The sequence below is a fragment of the Toxotes jaculatrix genome, chromosome 5, assembly GCF_017976425.1.
Source record: "Toxotes jaculatrix isolate fToxJac2 chromosome 5, fToxJac2.pri, whole genome shotgun sequence".
NCBI classification, from domain to species: Eukaryota; Metazoa; Chordata; class Actinopteri; family Toxotidae; genus Toxotes; species Toxotes jaculatrix.
Genome location: NC_054398.1, coordinates 25979950 through 25997626, shown reverse-complemented (window position 1 = coordinate 25997626; position 17677 = coordinate 25979950). Strand labels below are relative to the sequence as shown.

The following is a 17677-nucleotide window of genomic DNA, read 5'->3' as shown; positions in this document are numbered from 1 at the left end:
GGAGAAGCCCCGGAGCTTTCTGCAGTAATTGGGATTCAGTCTGCATGTAGATGATATAAGAGACGCCACTCGCTAACAGGTATCCCATGGTAACCAGAGAGAGCGGCAGAGCAGCGGTGGGTCTCTGTTTGCTCGTTAGCTGCAGCCTCCTCTAATCCTACGTTTTCTGCAGCACACTGGGATGAAAATGCAATGGGTTTTCGTCTCTGTCGGCCTGAGCAGGGGATGCTGGGAGAGGACGGCTGAGCAGCATGTTAGCACAAATACCAAAAGAAAAAAAATCAAAGGAAATCTTCAGTCGACCGACTCTGTGCTGCAGGTTTGTTCTGGAGCTGCATGTTGAAAACTTTCATCACGGTGAACTGAAAAGTGCAACATGAGTAACTTCAGTTTCTTACTGAGTCAACACAGATCCTGAACCTGCTGTGCTGCAACTGAAACACAGCATTTAACAATTAACTGCACTGCAGCACATATTTCTATGATGGAAGTTCAGCTTACTGATTGACTGGCAGCTGTTAGATGTTAAAATCATGTACAGTATGACGACGCCTCAAACGCTTCAGGGCCCAGATAACAATCGATCTTAAAGTTGAACAAGTTACAAGCCCTCCTAAACCTTTGTAAGTGTTGACCGAAGCAGAACATCACAGCGACCGCACATGCAAACATTGTGCATGAACATATAGTAATGTGGTGTATTTAAGCCGAGGTCTGTAAGCTGAATAAAAAAATACTTAAATCACAGAATGTAAATGAGAAAGAAACGTTTTCTATTAGTATGAAAATGAAGCTTAGTGTTCAGTCAACACTCAGTGTTGTCTTCTCTCTGCCTTTTAAGATTCATGTTTGATCCACTTAGCTGCTGCTCGAGGCAGACGGAACTCTGAAGCACAAATCAAACAACTCGTGTGCACTGTTGCCAGATTTGACTGACAAGAAATGTTTTAATTTTCATTTAGGAGAGGGATATCGGTATAATTAAATGATGTTTCTTCTACAAAGTCTTTCTGATAATGCCACATTAAATGCAGAAAGTCTTCACTTACATGAGCATATGTTGAAGAAACAGGAAATAAAACATTGCCGTGGACTCAGTGAGTCATGCTGAGGGATACAACTTGAGCCACGTTTTTTTTTTTTTTTTTAGCCTATATTTGTTGATATTTGGAAATTTAAGTTTGCCAAAGTTGTAAGTTCCTGTTTGCTATGTACCATTAGGTGTACTGACACCTGTCACTGGATTCATTTAATACAGACGAAAACTTATTCTGGAGTTACAATGAGCATCCTTTTTCTGTGAGCTCTATGCAGATTTGTGGGTGTTTATTTGCAGTGGATATCAGAAATAATAGCATCCCTGAAAAGTGTCACATCAACTTTAAAAATGTGCGTCTCATGTCTGTTTGACACATGAGACGCACATTACTTTTACATAAATAAAGAATCTGAGTGTTTCTGATGTAGCTGATAAGAGCTCAGTCCACCGATGAAGATTGGGATGTAGCTGAAAGCTCAGACAAAAAGCCACTAATCTGACCCAGAGTTAAGATTATTTTCTCAAACTGCTGAAGGTTCCCAGGGTCAGGAATCAACTTTGATGCTCAAAGTTATGGAAATGATCTGAAAATGCTGAAATCAGTCAACTGAAAAATTCAATTAAACATGGCGGTGTTTCGTTTTTCTGCCAACAGTCAGATTCAGTTTCAAAGGATGAATTGTTCAGCGAAATTCATTTGAAAACTTAATGTAATGCAGTTTTTTTTTCCACCTGAAGGAAAATCTTTATTACCTTCATCAAGAAAAGCCTCGCAGATAAATATATCCGTATGACGTTTGTTATTATTATTATGATTCCTTTGTTTTACAGCAGTAATCTTGGTGTGATGACTTCCTGCCTGCAGGGATTAATTTCCTCCCTCTGATGTCTGCAGTAAAACTGCTGTGCGTTACTTTGCGATTCGGCTGAATGAATCACAGATGAAACTTTGCGTAGCATTAAGGCTCCAAACATCTCGCTCCCATTACAGCAGAATAAAGAAATTACAGCACATTGTTTTCTCTGCTCGCGTTGCTGTTTTCTGTCCAGTCGCATGAGGGGAAGGAGGATACGCTGACATCTGTTTGATGTGAGCTTTTATTGTCTGCGATCTCTTTCCAGTTGCCTGCTAATTGAAAATAAGAACAACAGCCACAGAGCAGGAAAACTGGAGTCTCTGTGTTTGTCCTCAGAGTGAAGACGGGGGAATAATGATGAGGCTGAAATTGGTTTTGACAGGACTCGGCGGCTGTTCGCCGATCGTCTGATGACAGTTAATGAGTCTGTTATTGTGCAGCAGGAGATAAATTCTCAATCCAACATGAGGTCGGACGCAAAGTCTCTGAAGCTGTTTGGAAACAACGAGTAAAAAAGATCATAGAGATTTTTTAATCCGAGTCGAGGTCGGAAATATTTAACATGATGACTGGGAGCAGCTTCAGACAGGAAATGACACGGGAGGTACAGAAACAGAGAGATCTAAGGTTGGTTGGAGTGTCACTGCATGAAAGCGTTATATCACCAGGAGGGTTTCACCTGTTCAGATATGTGCTGAGCCATGAGGAGACTGTAACACTCCTCAACTATTACAGGAAACAAACTCAAACTCCATTTTCCACACTGGTTTCCACTGTCTGAGGCTGGACTGGTGTCCTTTCCAGGGTCTTATCCAGCAATGATTTAATGGAGAATAAGCTCCACCAACTGTTTATCTCTATGACTCCCACTATTCGCACTATTGATGGAAACTTGCTGTTGTTCCAGATAGTCCACAGTATTTACAGGTGGCTAAACTAGCAAAGCTACAGTGAACACACCTTGGACAAAGTTTGACCACTAATGGTAGCTACATGCCACTGGGCATAATATCAAAATTTTAATTTAGTTAATCTAACATTTATATACAGTTGATATGCAGAAGTTTTAGGCCCTTCAGATGTTTAGATTCATATGATCACATGCCGTCATGGAGGCGTCTGATTGGTCCCAGATTCATCCTGCAGCAGGACAATAAGCCCAAACGTTTGTCCAGAGTCTTAAAGAATTATCTCCAGAGACAAGAAGAACAAGGAGCCCTGCAACTACATGTTACTGTTGACACGAATGTGAGCCAGTTACTGTGAAGACCTAACTTCAGTCCCTGAGTTCAGTCAGACAGTTTGTGGTAAACGAGTTTATTGCTGCTCTTATTCTCTTATTCTTAGTCTCATCTGTGGTTTAGGCAACAGAAGCACTTTGGTTCATCTTAGAGAAAGATGGTAGTTTTGAGTTAAAACGACTGTTTTGTCAGGGGATTTTTGTATTATGATTTAAAAAATAACCACTTGGATGAGGTTTGGGAACGATCACAGTCATGTTTTAAAGAAACCAACGGCCGTGGAAAGGAAAAGGGAAAAGAAGCAGCTGCCTCCCGTGACAAAGTCAGTTGTGTTTTGTGCATCTGCAGACTTTATGGTTTGATAACAACTTTACAACAGCTACAAGAGTTTGCAAATTTTAACGCATGTTTTGGGCTTTTTCTGACTTGACTGACACTGTTGTTTCTCCGAGGAGGTCGTTCTTGAGGTTTGTCAGTGTCAGCGATGATTTTTCCATCACACAGCAGACGATCTTCTCTGTCTCAGAAAGCCAAGGGCATTTTCGGTTGTGATTTAAATCGTTTTTAAAAACAGAGAGGAAGACCGAAACGAAAAGCGCCATCAGTCACGCTCACGGCTGCTCCCCGTCGAATCGCTCGCTGACGTTCCTCCTCCAGATGAATTTATTCAAATCCAATTACACCCTCTGCAGCCTTTTGCTCTGCTAATTTCTGTTTGTGTTTTCCTTTTTTTCTCTCTCAGCTGCTGATTTTCTCTTTCATTCAGACGCAGTTGGATCATAATTCCCATGAATATATGCTCAACTTAATGGAGCATTGAGAATTAATTTGGACTTTGAAGGCTCCTTAGGTAAGCTTTCTACACCGTAGGCACAACAGTGTGTCTGCTGCATAACAGGCTTGTTTCCAGGATCTAAATGAGCTTTATGAGCAAGCAGAAAGAAGAAAAGAGTAACTCAGTAAGCAGAGAGCGTGCTGGGATTAAACTCAGGCTGCAGTTTGTGTTCATTAAAGCTTTTCACACTGAGCCGATCAATGAACAGACACCACCTCCAAAACCGATTCTTTATGTTCCGTAAAAGTTTTCATTTAGATTTCTCATTTGGGATTTGAACTTTTTCCCAGCACATGTGTTCACATTAACAGAAGCACGATGAAATACGTATCTGATATTTCACCTGTTTGGTCTGATGTAATATAAACTGAGGAGAGTCTCTGAAACCTGAACATGCTCATGTCCAGTCTGTCTGAGCTCTGGCTGATGAATTACAATCAGCAGATGCTGGACGTTATGGTTTTCTTCTTTCTGCAGCAGAATTGATGATCTGAAACATCTGCACACCAACGAGGAGAAGAGCCAGAAGCAGCTGCCAAACAAAAACTGCTGAGTTTTCTGCTTCAGCCTCTGAGAACAGGAGGACTTTCATTGTTTGTGTTCTACACTGGAGACTGAGAGGAGCTTTAAATCTCAGCCCGAACACAGTTTGTTACCTGTCAGCTGTCTGTCTGTCTGCCTGCCTGCCTGCCTGCCTGTCTGCCTGCCTGCCTGTCTGTCTGTCTGCCTGCCTGCCTGCCTGCCTGCCTGCCTGTCTGCCTGCCTGCCTGTCTGTCTGTCTGCCTGCCTGCCTGTCTGTCTGTCTGCCTGCCTGCCTGCCTGCCTGCCTGTCTGCCTGCCTGCCTGTCTGTCTGTTTGCCTGCCTGCCTGTCTGTCTGTCTGCCTGCCTGCCTGTCTGCCTGCCTGCCTGTCTGTCTGTTTGCCTGCCTGCCTGCCTGCCTGCCTGTCTGCCTGCCTGCCTGTCTGTCTGTCTGTCTGCCTGCCTGCCTGTCTGCCTGCCTGCCTGTCTGTCTGTCTGCCTGCCTGCCTGCCTGCCTGTCTGCCTGCCTGTCTTTCTGTCTGCCTGCCTGTCTGCCTGCCTGCCTGTTTGCCTGTCTTAACTGGCTGAAAGCCTCAGTCCACGACAGAGCTGTTAGTCCAACCAAGTAATTCCCAAACAACAACTACTAAATCTGGCAAGTCGCAAACATGTTGGTCCTGAATGATCATACTATTTTTGGTAGTAGTATGAACGGAAATTTTTCAATTAGAAATCAAAAAATAGCGTTAAGTTCTGATTAGGTTTGGACACAAAAATAACTTTCTTAGGTTTAGGAAAAGATCTTAGTTCGGGTTAAAATGACAAATGAGTTAGTTGGAATACAAAACAGGAAACAAACAGTGGTTACCTCCATCACCACCTGACTTCCTCCTTTACTCCCGTCACAATATCTACAGGCTCTAGAGGGCGCTGTGACTTGAGGCACAATCCCGCCAGAGAAATGTTGTATCTGTGTCAGTATCTGTGCGGCAGAGGACGAGGAATCCTGACTTTTAGTCCTAGCACTAAAAACACTGGATTCTACCATTTCCCATAATGCAGTTCAGCCAGGATTCAGGTAAACAGCCACATCTGTCAAACCCCACACTGAAGACATAACTGTTCTCACAGTCTGAGTAGTATTAACTATTGAACATTTCAAATCACTTTTCCCATTTAAAAAGGGTTTGAACGACACAGCAAAACATCTTTATGTGTAAACTGACTTTGACATTTGAAAATGGAGCAGTGTCCCTTTAATCCTAAAGACTGAACATCTGTCTGCCTCAGAAACTTTTCCACATACTTCATATCAGGTTTGGAAAAGAACTGATGGCTCAGACTGGAAAACAAGACTGCAGCTAACGACTGTTTTCATTATGGATTCATCTGTCAACCATTTTCGCGATCAATTGTTTTGTCTATAAAATATCAGAAAATAGTGAAAAATGCCAAATGCTCTAATTTGATATTGAAATATTCAAATGTCTGGTTTTGTCCAACCAAAAGTGCAAAAGAAATTCAGTTTACGATAATATAAAGAAAAGCACCAATGAGAAAGTGGAACAAGAAAATAATTATTAAAATGAATTTTCAGTTATCGGTTATTAAAATAATTGTCAATTAATTTTCTGTCAATCAGCTAACTGATTAAATGACTCACTGTCAGCCTGTGTGTTTGCTCCGAACCATCCTCTTCACTTTACATTTAAAATGTTTTAGGTTATGAAAGCTGCTGTTTTCCTGCTGAGCGTCGCACTGAGAGATAAATACTACATTACACAAACCTCTGATAACGAGTTGTGCACAAGCCAGCTCTGACACCTGAAAACCATCACAAGGGATCGTTGCTGCTGCTGAGGAGGGAACCAGAGACTGTCTGACTTTATTTTATTTCTGCCTTCTTTGAGCTAAAAGCTGTGTGGATCTCCCACCGAGCAGTTTTACATCGATTCTGTTAATGCAGGTCGAAGATCAAACAAAGCTTTGCTCAGTTAAATGGAGAAAAAAAAAACTCAGTTGGACTCTTCTGAGCTTCAGGACAAAAACAAAGCTTCACATTGAACCTGTGCTGTCGATAATAAACACAAACACACACATCACTGCGCTGAAGGTCTGCAGGTGAAGACAGATTCGCATTATCTCTGGGACACAACACGAGCATCCAAAATGAAAAACACTCAGTCAATGCTCAGCAAAAATACTAATTCAGGCAATCAAGGGTTTGGTTTGGTTTCAGAGGTGTGGGAGACACAGCAGGTTCTTCACCTAAAAAGATTACAAATTCATCTCATTCTAGCAAATAACGTATTAAAAGGGGATTTAAAAGGAAAAAAGAAACAAACAAACAAAAACTAAATGCATGTAGACTCTAATAAACTAATGCAACTTCCATCATTGTCTTGATAATTAACGAAAGATAAATATAGTATTTGTATGTATTTGCTTCTTTAATACAAATAGAACTTTCCTTTACTGCCTTATTGCTGACTGATATAAGGTGCATTCATGTTCACTGACTTTTAAGGCTCCTTCACCTGTGCTCACCTGAAAAAAATGACCGTCTATGCACTGTAACACTTCACGCAGAAATCAGGTGGAATTAGCTTGTGTTTTCTTATCTAGTCTAAAATAAATAGAACTGTTTTGTTCATTTCATTTTAAAAAGATGATGGAAACTTACTGTTTGTCTTTCACGCGTTAAATTACGTAGAACAAACCTGAAATAAGTTACAGCGTACACAACCCATCGTAGATTTGTATCTCACAGTGCTGTGATTTCTCCCTCAGGTATGGAAACCAGATGTGTGAAAGATCATGGTTTTAGTGTCAATGCCACATTTAAAAAATCTACCATTTTTATAACTTATTACTGATTTTATGTTGCTGTCTGTATTTTATGTTTTTTATGTATTTTAACATAGTAAACTGAATTTCTATGGGGTTTGCTTTGTTGTTTAGACACAATGATAGTGGAGAATAAATAATTAATGAATTAATCTAAGAAATTAATCAACAGATAATTTGATAATGAAAATTATCATTAGTGGCAGCCTTTCATTTGATTTAATACAGTGTTTGCGGGTGGTTTGACAACAGAAATGCATCTTTTGACCATCAAATCAAAATATTTTCTTTACAGTATAATTAACTGCAGTTTGAATGATGAGCAGTGTGGGGGGGGGGGGGGGGGGGGGGGGCACGGTGAGAGAGTCAGGTAGAGAGAGGCAGTGCTCCCTCACTCTATCATCTGCCTCTAAGCTTTCTGGATTCTTCCACTGAAAACCAGCGGAGCTTCGCTGGAGCTCAGCAGGCCTCCTGAGCGCCACCAACCCCAGCCAGGTCCGGCCCGGACCTGGGGCTGGTGTCGCTCTTACTTCACCTGTTCTCCATCTCCCGGCGTTTTATCATCATATCCTCCACTGAGACACACGCACGCGACGACAGGTGCGCAAAACGTGCACGAGCGCGCACACGCGTAGATTTTAGCCCTGTCAGTCCACAGAGATACAACAACTATCTGAATAGAACCGTGGTTTTAGTCATTTTTCACCTTCTCTGTGACCTGTTGAGTCATTGTGAACACTCAGTTTGACCGTACAAACACACACACACACACACACACACACACACACACACACACACACACACACACACACCAAAGTCTGTGCGCGGACCACAGCCGTACCTTCTCTCAGGATCTGGCTGTGGAGGATCAGGAGGAGCAGGAAGCAGACCGCAGCGGCAGTCAGAGCCCAGGCCAGCCGGAGGAGCTGCATGAGGGAGAGCCGCGAGCCGCACCGGGAGCCAAAAAGTCCAAACTGTGATTATCCGCAGGCTGGTGCCTCCTCACGACGCCACATCCATCCCAATCCGATCCAGGGGAGGACGGAGGCGAGAGACAGGTGGCATCTCCGGGATATGAAACCACACGCGAGCCTGAACTGACAAATCCAGTGCGGAGGAGATTTTAAGTAGCGCTGAGGTTTTTGTTTGCCTCTCCGGACTCTCCGGGTGAAGCTGCCGGGGCTCCTCGCCGCGCTACCCGGCGCGTCACGGTGCGCAGCGGCGACCGGCAGCAGCAGCAGATGCCCGGGGTGATCCTCTCCACCGCAGCACGCTCATCAAAACACTAAATATGCACCTGGTGGGAAGTTTTCCAGTTTTCCGCCTCCAACTTACAGCTCTCTGCGCTTCGGATCCATCAGGAATCTCCGTCCGCTCGTCCGCGTAAATCCCCCCTGACGTGGAAGAACCGACACCGGGCCCGACTGGAGCTGTTCAGCGGGCATGTTGCACGTTCCCCCCGCCGGGTCGGCGCCCAGCTGACCGGTGGTGGTGGAGAGCGGAGGAGGAGATGGAGCTGCTGCCTCTGGGTCTGAGGATCCACCGTGATCTGCTCTCTCCACGCCGACTCTCTCTCTCTCTCTCTCTCTCTCTCTCTCTCTCTCTCGCTCTTCATCACGGACTGACGTCACACCGGTCACACGTGTGTCGCGGGGCAAAAACTACCCACAGACTGAAAAACACCGGGACCGATGACTGGGGCGAAAAACCCGGAATCTAAGGTGGTGTTTGTTTAGTTTTTATTTAAACTAATAGGAGGACAGACACAGTTAGAAAACAGCTGGTGAACATAGAATTTAGCTGCTTAAGAGCCAGATGTTTTCGTCAGGAGTTGGTGGAGACCAAAAACAGAGCAAAAAGAGAGGGAATACTGGACTTAGATTCCTCAGGTTGACTCAAACATGACTCCAAATGAAAGTGATGCTCTGTAACTGCTGAAATGCAGGAAATGTTATAGGTGATAATATGTCAATGACTTGTTCACATCTTGTTTCCATTGCTCCTGTGTGGCCAAAATAAAAAATAAAAAATAAAAATAAAAAATCAGTTCTTGCAGGTTCAAATTCTTCTGAAGGTTCATCCAGACATCATCATCTACATCTAATGTCCTAAGTCAAAAATCTTTCCTGATTCCAGGGGCTCTGTATGAATGAAAACCAGCTTTGTGTCACTTTTAGAAACTTGTGCTAATCCTCGGGCACCCTGCTGTGTCTCATGTCTCAGCTGAACATGTCTGAATTTTTTCAGATTGAATTCTCCTTTATGAGAAGGTTTCTATAAACAGTCTCTGCTGCTGAAGGAGAATGTAGATCCTCCAGTTGTTGGCGAGCAGCTCTGACAGCATGAATTATTGCAGTAATCTAAGGGCCAACGACTATTTTTATGTTTTCCCTGAACTCACAAGGTATTGTGATCCAACTCTGCAATCTGCTACTCTTTACTTTCTGCTCTAATTACTGTGTTGTTTACCATAAAGAAATAAATTATTCAGTTTCTATAGGAAGTGAAGCTACAGTCGGTACAGTCTGTAAATACACATTCTGTTCCACTTTTAATTTAACAGATTTGTAATGTATATAATTATATAACGTATATAATGTTTATAATTATAGGATTATATAGGTATTTGTATATATTTATTATTTATTTTGAGTTATAAGAAAAAACAGTTGCATATATGAAGAGTCTGGAGTCTGCTACCAGAGTCATGACAGGCTTTCATTGTGTTTAATTCAAAAAAATAATCAAACGATAGATTAAAAAAAATCTCTCATGTTGCATTTAAATGATTCACCAATGAACTAAAAAATAAAACATAGATGCAAGTGAACAGAATAAAATTAAAGTGAAGGGGCTATACGTACGATTTTGCTGTTGCTGCACAGCCAGTGTTAGCATGAATAGCTAAATGCAAGTGAAAAGAAATTCTAATATATTGAATAATAATAATAATGATAATAGATTAGGGTAATGTATGAATAATTAACAGTTTTCTTTTTGTCATTGTTTCATCTTTAATTTGAATTTAATTCATTTGTTTTCATAATGCATCATTTAACAACATATTAGATTTTTTTTTCTTTTTGATTATTTGAATTATTTGAATTATTATGTATTGATTTCAGCTGAACAATGTAAATTGTTCATGATGAATCCAGTGGCACCACAGACTCCATGTACATACACAAGTTACTATTATAAGCTATTGTTTCTACTACCCCATAAAGAAGTAACAGTAAATACAATTAAATGTGAAAAAATACAGTGCAGTGCTTTCTGTGCTGTAACATATTTTATACCTGTCGGGCTCAATAGCAGGATGCTCTGTACATGAAAGTGATGAGCTGTCTGGAGACATTTGTTGAGCACATGATCTTTTCTGAAGATCTCCAGGCAGAGACATATGTCCTCCATATCGAGCGTTTGGAGAAGAGCGATGGTCGCTTGTTGATGGAGACGTCTGATGGTGACAGCAGCAGCAGTGTGTCATCTCTGCAGCCTCCTGCTCTTCTCTCTGAATGAATCCATCCCGCTGATTGATCGCTCAGCTTCGGAGGCTCCGGGTTACGTTTGGACTCTTATCAAAGCTCTCAGCAGCTCTCCGTCTGTCAGACAGAGTCCATCACCGCTGCCCTCCTGCTCTGATCTGGATCTGTCTCCGTCAGGTCGCGCTCTCTGGGCCTGTGGTGGCGGTGATTATTGCTGATGTTTTCCTGCCATTGATTAGCTTTCCACAGAGCCGTCAGTCAGTGGTCGGGGGTGTTGTATGAGACGGGTCTGGAGTGAGAGATCAACACGAACACTGTCAGGACTCATCTGGTGTCCGTAGCAGCACAGGAAATGAAAACTGTCCGTTTGGCAGGATGGAGAGTCAGGAGGAGATGAAGACGACTCAGGCCTAAAATCAACACCCGACAAATAACTGTGATCACAAACTCTGCCAAACTTCCGACATGTAGGAAGCTGGAGGGCTGGATTCAGTGTCCTGCTGCTGTTCATGCTGGCTCGCTGTCAGACTGTCATGCCCTCCTGTGATGGGAGCTAGTTGATGTTATTAGAAACAGTCGTGGCAAAATAAATAAATAAATAAACAAACAAACAAACAAACCTTTTTAGAGTTGGGTATGGACCAGGTCTGCACTGGCACTTTTAGAGAAAGATCACAACCTGTTTATTTACATTTAACCTCAACCACCATCTTTAGTGATACACAACCAAAGCGCTTTTGTTGACTAAACCACAGACGGGACTCTGGATGTGAACCCTGGTCTCTGGTGTTGCTGTCCTGACCTCTGTACGTCTGCCACTCACCCCAAACACTTTGCTGGGAGTCCGATGTCATTGCCTCTGAACTAACACCTGTGATTTTCCTGCTATCGAGAGGGAAAGTATCTGCTGTGATTCTGGAGACATACGGGCCATAACTGGTCTGCAATGACTGTCCTGAAACAATGACTGAATCAGCAAAGACTAAAATATTTCACACGGTTTAAGCTCATTTTGGTCCAAACGTCATGGACATACTAAGAGGTCAAACTGATTTTGGAGCAGCAGCGTAAAACTAAGCTCTGTGAAGCTGTATGTAGTGAAGACATCTGAGATATGTGAGTGTTTTCACGCTGTTTGATTTTCTGCAGGTGTTTCATCAGTGTAGCGTTTTCTCTGCAGCGGATGCACAACCAAGGAGAAGATATTCCTAAGTTATGAAAACTGACTGCAGAACCGTACCAGTTATCAAATTAATGTGAATGAAGCAAAATGGAGAATTGATTCAAATTGTCTGTGAATGAAAGTGCAACCTTAATAAAGTCAACACCAAGAGTTTCCCTGTTGGTTTCGAGAACAAAGTGTTGAATGAGTTCTCCTCCTCACTCCGCTGTTTGCAGAACAAACACTGAGCTTTTTTTTTTTTTTTCCCAAACACGGTTGAATGGAGAGAAGTGTGTCGACTCTTTCTGGTGAAAGAATAAAGCGTAAACCCCATTAAAAACCCTCTGGGGGGGTTTTTGTGTTTATTTCATGGAAATCAGCTCCATGTGTGCTTGGCCATCAAGACTCCTACAGACTGTGTAACAATGATTTTCAGCAGGCGTGAAGGAAGCAGAGGAAACACTTCAGTCAGCATGAAACAAATGCAAATTCACAAAAAAGTGCACACAATCAACAGGAACGACACAGCTGGCTTTAAATCGAGGCGCGCTCCTCCTGACTCCTTCGATGGAGAATCTTCTTTAGCTCAGAGCGGAGGATCCGGGTCTGTTTGTTTCTTTGGTGTCTGGGTTTTTATTTTGTTCCTTCAGGAGCCAAATTAACTCAGCAGCAGGGACAGATTCGCTCTTACAAATGCTGTTTATTTGGTGATGAGCAGAGAATGTGCGGAGCCGGCAGAGAGAACGCACCTCAGACTAATGAGAGTCCTCATTTTAACAATTCACAGCAAAACACAGAGAGAGACACACTCTCACAAGTTTCTTCCTTTACTTCTCAGGTGCCTCATTTAAAATGTTCCCCCTTAAACCGAACATTGACGTCCGGATATTCTCCTCAAACGGAGGATTGATCATCAGCCAGTGACATCCACAGAGCCGTGCTGCAGGCGTGGCTAAAAAAAAAAAAAAAAAAAACTTTAAGTAAAATTTTTATGAGACTTGAACCTACTCAAAAATGCAAGTTGCTTGTAGGCTGATGCTTCAGCAAAAAAGGGCACAAGAGCTCATGGCAGCAGTTACACAGTTCACAGAGCCAACACAAAGAGACAAGACAACATTCACACTCCCAGATTCACTGTGCAGCAAGTGGATTGTCGTCATTTTTGTTGGTTTAGTAGCACTAAACGACTAAAACTGACCATACTGAGACTCCATCTACACTGAGTCACAGAAAACATGTCCTTGATTTTCAGTTCACACATCCTGTAGTTAAGGAGCATTGTTTCAAAGTTGTGTGACTGTATTTGTGAGTGTGGGCGTGAAATACGAGTCTCTGACAGCAGTGGCCTGATTACACACAGCAGCCATAAAAACCTAAGTATCGGTGATTAAACATGACGGGAGAGCAACACATTTCATCAGCGTGCAAGTTAGTGAATCACAGCCGAGTGAAACCTGAAACCTGAGAAACACTCGCAGGAAATGATCTGCAGATCAAATATTTAAACCTCAACCACAAAGAAACACGAAAATCGCATCTGTAAGGCCGCAGCTCAGCCACATGTCGAGCGACGTTCGGTACCAGGGAAAGTTAGCTTTTACATCCACACTGAGCCCACGTTTTTTTCATTTCCTGACAATGGAGTGCTCTCCTTCTCTGACTTTTACTTCTATACCAAGCTATTTCTATTTTTACTTAAGTAAAAGATCTGAGTTCTTCAGTGAACACAGAGGACCAAAGCTGAGAGAAAAAGATTTCCAAATTTACCCAGTTTCATGTGGATGTAGTTAATCTGATGGGTTTTATACTGGACACCCACTGGATCCCACGGGATTTCACAGGAAAAAAAACAAAGGAACGCTGGTGTTTGGATTTAGAATAAAAGCTGTAGTGTAACCTTGTGAAGCCAAAAATAAATAAATAAATAACACCAACAAACAAACAAAAGAAATAAACAAATCAAAAAATAGCACAGAACTGTAAACTTATGGCTGACATGGAAAAGTTTGTGTATTGATAAAAGCAAAATGTGACATCCAAACTGGCAGAGCTGCCAGTGCCACTGTTGTTTTCACATTAAGTGAATTTAAATCAGTGAAGATTTTTTTTTTCTTTGTATTCCTCATTTATCTATTTATCTGCCCACTGCAGAATCAATCTGTCACGTTGTGCATATATTGAACATGTGATGACCAATAAAGTTAAAAACAGTCTTTCAAAAGAAACTTTTTATTCTCCTGACCTTTCTGTTTTCTGCTCAGCTTCATCTTAGCCGAGAAACTTAACAGCGCGTAAAACGATTCATTCCCACTTCTGCCTGAAGTAAAGATGAGCGATGGATTTTTTAACAAAGCGTCTTAAAAACAAGCAGAGAGCATTCAAAGAGCAGATATTACAGCTGTAAAACAACAGTGGGACTTAAACACGCTCTGTCCGAGAGCGAGATCGTCCACTGGTTCAATTCTTCAGCCGCTGGAGAGAGAGAAAGAGAGGGAGAGAGAGAGCTGAAACGAGTTTAATGTTCCCATAAAAAAGAGGGGGATGCAGTGAATGAAACTGGCCTCAGGTCAGCACTGAGCACATTTCATCCAAATTCAATCTGAAATTTACATTCTGTGTCTTGTCATTGCTATGCAGAGCACAGAGTTTCTCAAGGCAACGCATAAAATATCAGAGAGAACTGAACTAAAACTCTGTCTGAATGTTTCTTTCATCATTTCTCATTCAGTGTTTCTCTGCAGACGTCCTTCAGAAAAATATACAGAAACTGAAGATATTTCAGGTCAGAATTTTCACTATTTGATAAGAAACAAAGAGGCATTATTTATCTCAAGGCAAGGAAAGTGTATCTGCACAGCACCTTTCAATACGAAGGCAATAAAAAAAGACCAGACGTAAAAGTAACACTTGCAAATATGAGGTGGCAATTTAAATAGAAAAAGGATTTAAAAAGAGTAAAATAAAACAGAAGATAAAAATGAGTGAGACAGGTTAAAGCTAGGAGAATAGAAATTGCAGTGCAGCTGCAGTTTAATGCATGATATGAATAAACTGTCCCAACTTGATTTTATTAAAATACAGTGGAAAAGAGAAAGGTTTCTGTTTGTTGCTGAGATGTGGAGAACAAAAGCTGAAACATGAGAGGTTTGGACGGTTCGTAACGATGCAGCAGATCATAAAGTAATCTTCACTGGAAAGAGCTTTAATTAATCTTATTTTAAATGTTTTATTCTATTACAATATTAACTGCAAATAAAAATATAGCTTAAATTAAATTTTAACCAGAAAAACATTGTTAGCAATTATTCGCTTTCATTTTAAGCTTCACACAGGCCCTACAACTTCACCAGTCTGAAGTAATGTGACCGAACAGAGTTTAGAGCTCTGCCACTGGATTTCAGGTGAGTTCCTCCGGTGCAGGTTAACCTCCGAGCTGAGAGGAAGACCCCACCCCCCCCACCTGCTCCTGACACCGCCCCCTGCTGCGTCCCTCCTTATCATCTAATCGCCACATTATTCAGCCCGGCGCCTCTTAAGGTTCGGCCTCTGCTGGATTTATGGTCTGGCTTTAAGTCAGAGGTAGAGCAACACATTAGGCAGATCAGAGCGGCCTGTGTGGAGTTATTACGCTCACTTTACTGCACAGGAGGAGGATTAATTAAAGGAAACACAGAGGTGATACATCACCGCGCCGTCACTTCATTTCCCACAGCAGACACACAGACTGTGGTTGTACTGGATACACAACACAGTGTGAGGCTGCTGCACTCACTTATACATAAAGTAGGCTACCACAAAGAACAGTCTTCACTGTGGTACAAGGTTTCACACATCAGGCTTCATATTCTAATACACTCCTGCTGAATAATAAAACACGTCTCCTGCTGCCTTCATAGAATATATTACACATAATCAACTGGAAATTTCTGCTTTAAAGTTTGTATTCTTATGCCCACAGAGATGGAATTGGTAAAATAAGCAGCTAAGTAAAATGAAACACCCAGATTTTGTATGTGTAAACTGTGGTGCGCTGTTATTTTTAATTAGCTCCACCTTTTAAGTTTCGTTACAGCCGCAGCACGTGGCTGTAAAACCAGAGGCTGCTTCAGTCTTTTAAAACAGTGGCTTACTGAAGGTTTCTGAGCTGAATGATGACAGTATGAAAACGTGTGTGGGAGCATATACTAATGTTAGAGCTTGACAAAAGCCAGAAAACACTGTTGCCTACAGAGAAGTTCATGTAAAACAGGCTGCAGTGTCACAGCTTCAGCTAACGTCAGTTAATCTGTTGATTTATTTCTCTATTAACGGATCAATTACATAAAAATCACAGTTACAATTTACCAAAGTATAAGCTGAAACTAAGCCAAATCATAGCTGAGGTTTTCCAGGTTGTCTTGCTAACCCAACCAGAGAGAGAGAGAAGCTCAGACTGAAGGAGGAATCTGCAGAAAATTCACCTTCATCAACCTGCAGAGAAAAAACTTTACAGAGACTCAGTCTGAAACATGTTCACACTGACAAAGGGACAAACTGAAGTCCAGGTCAAACTGTCGGCATGAAGACTGAAACAATGAAGAGGATGGGGAGCGAGAATGTTCATCTTCAGGTGTGAATGCTGCCGTGACAGCAGCCTCAGGTGTTTGAAGAGCTGGTTTAGAACATGGAGGTCGTTGGTTCAAATCACGTTCGGAGATTTGAAAATAACTTTTGTTTTTCTCTTTTACAAAAACATTTTTTTTTTTGGGTTTCAGCCAAGAAACGTTTATATCCAGATTATTTAGGAAAAAGTGTGTGCTGTTCACACTGGACAGGAAGTCACGCTCAGGTCAAAATGTTAACATATAACGTCACTCTGCGGCTTTGGTGATGTGTTAAACGCAGTGGAGGAACCTGTGCCGGGTGTCTGATGATGCTCGGCGGCAGCTCGTTCATCTGAGGATGAGCAGTAAACAAAGGAGCGAAACGAGCTCCGTTCTCATGAGACTTTGATTCATCCTTTTCTCTTATCACCTGTTTTTCAGACTCACCTGCAGGACCTTATTTTCCACCGACGCACCGAAACCGTCCCACCAGTTTACAAACGAGGCAGACGGGAAGACAGCCTCCCTCTGCATTACAGATGATGATGTTATCTGGAGGAAGTTAAGTGAGAGGCCGTCATATGTGGAGAAGAACATACATGCTGAAATTACCCCACACCAGCTGCATGGAGGGTTCAAACATTATGGGAAAAAAAAGGCTGAACACTGCCTCAGGGTCTTTCTGCAGGTCTCAGTCCAGGATCATCCTCTTCATGAAAAGGTGATGCTCATCAGGCTGACATGAGCAATTTATGACACAGTTGTCCATTATTGTTTGGTGAATCTGACTGAGCACCTGTACGAGCAATCTCACTAATCTATGGTCACATTCTGAGTTTCAGGACAAACATTTCCTCACCTACACTGTTTCCTGCAGCTGCTGTCTGAGTTCAGGCCGGAGTCAGTCGACTGAGCTGCTTCAGACACAAAACCGTAGCTTCAGCTTGAAAAAGAAAAATCGGTGAACAATGACTGTCCTCACACGCCGCTGTGGTTTTATTTACTCGGCTCAGTTTGCACTGAGTGAAACATGTTTGCAGCAGAGCAGAAACATCTTGTTCTCTTTCTGCACAACAGGAAACGTCCAACTGAGACCGGAGTCTGT

The 17677-nt window shown here is 42.2% G+C and overlaps 1 protein-coding gene across 1 annotated transcript in view; it reads right to left on the bottom strand.

Moving 5' to 3' along the window:
* LOC121182251 (chemokine-like protein TAFA-5) overlaps window positions 1-8766 on the bottom strand; it is a 34595-nt gene extending 25829 nt beyond the window's left edge. The window contains exon 1 of the mRNA XM_041038663.1: window positions 8181-8766. Within this exon, the coding sequence (XP_040894597.1) occupies window positions 8181-8271 (91 nt within the window). The 5' untranslated portion in view covers window positions 8272-8766. The remainder of the gene's footprint in view (window positions 1-8180) is intronic.
* Between the last annotated feature and the right edge of the window lie 8911 nt (window positions 8767-17677).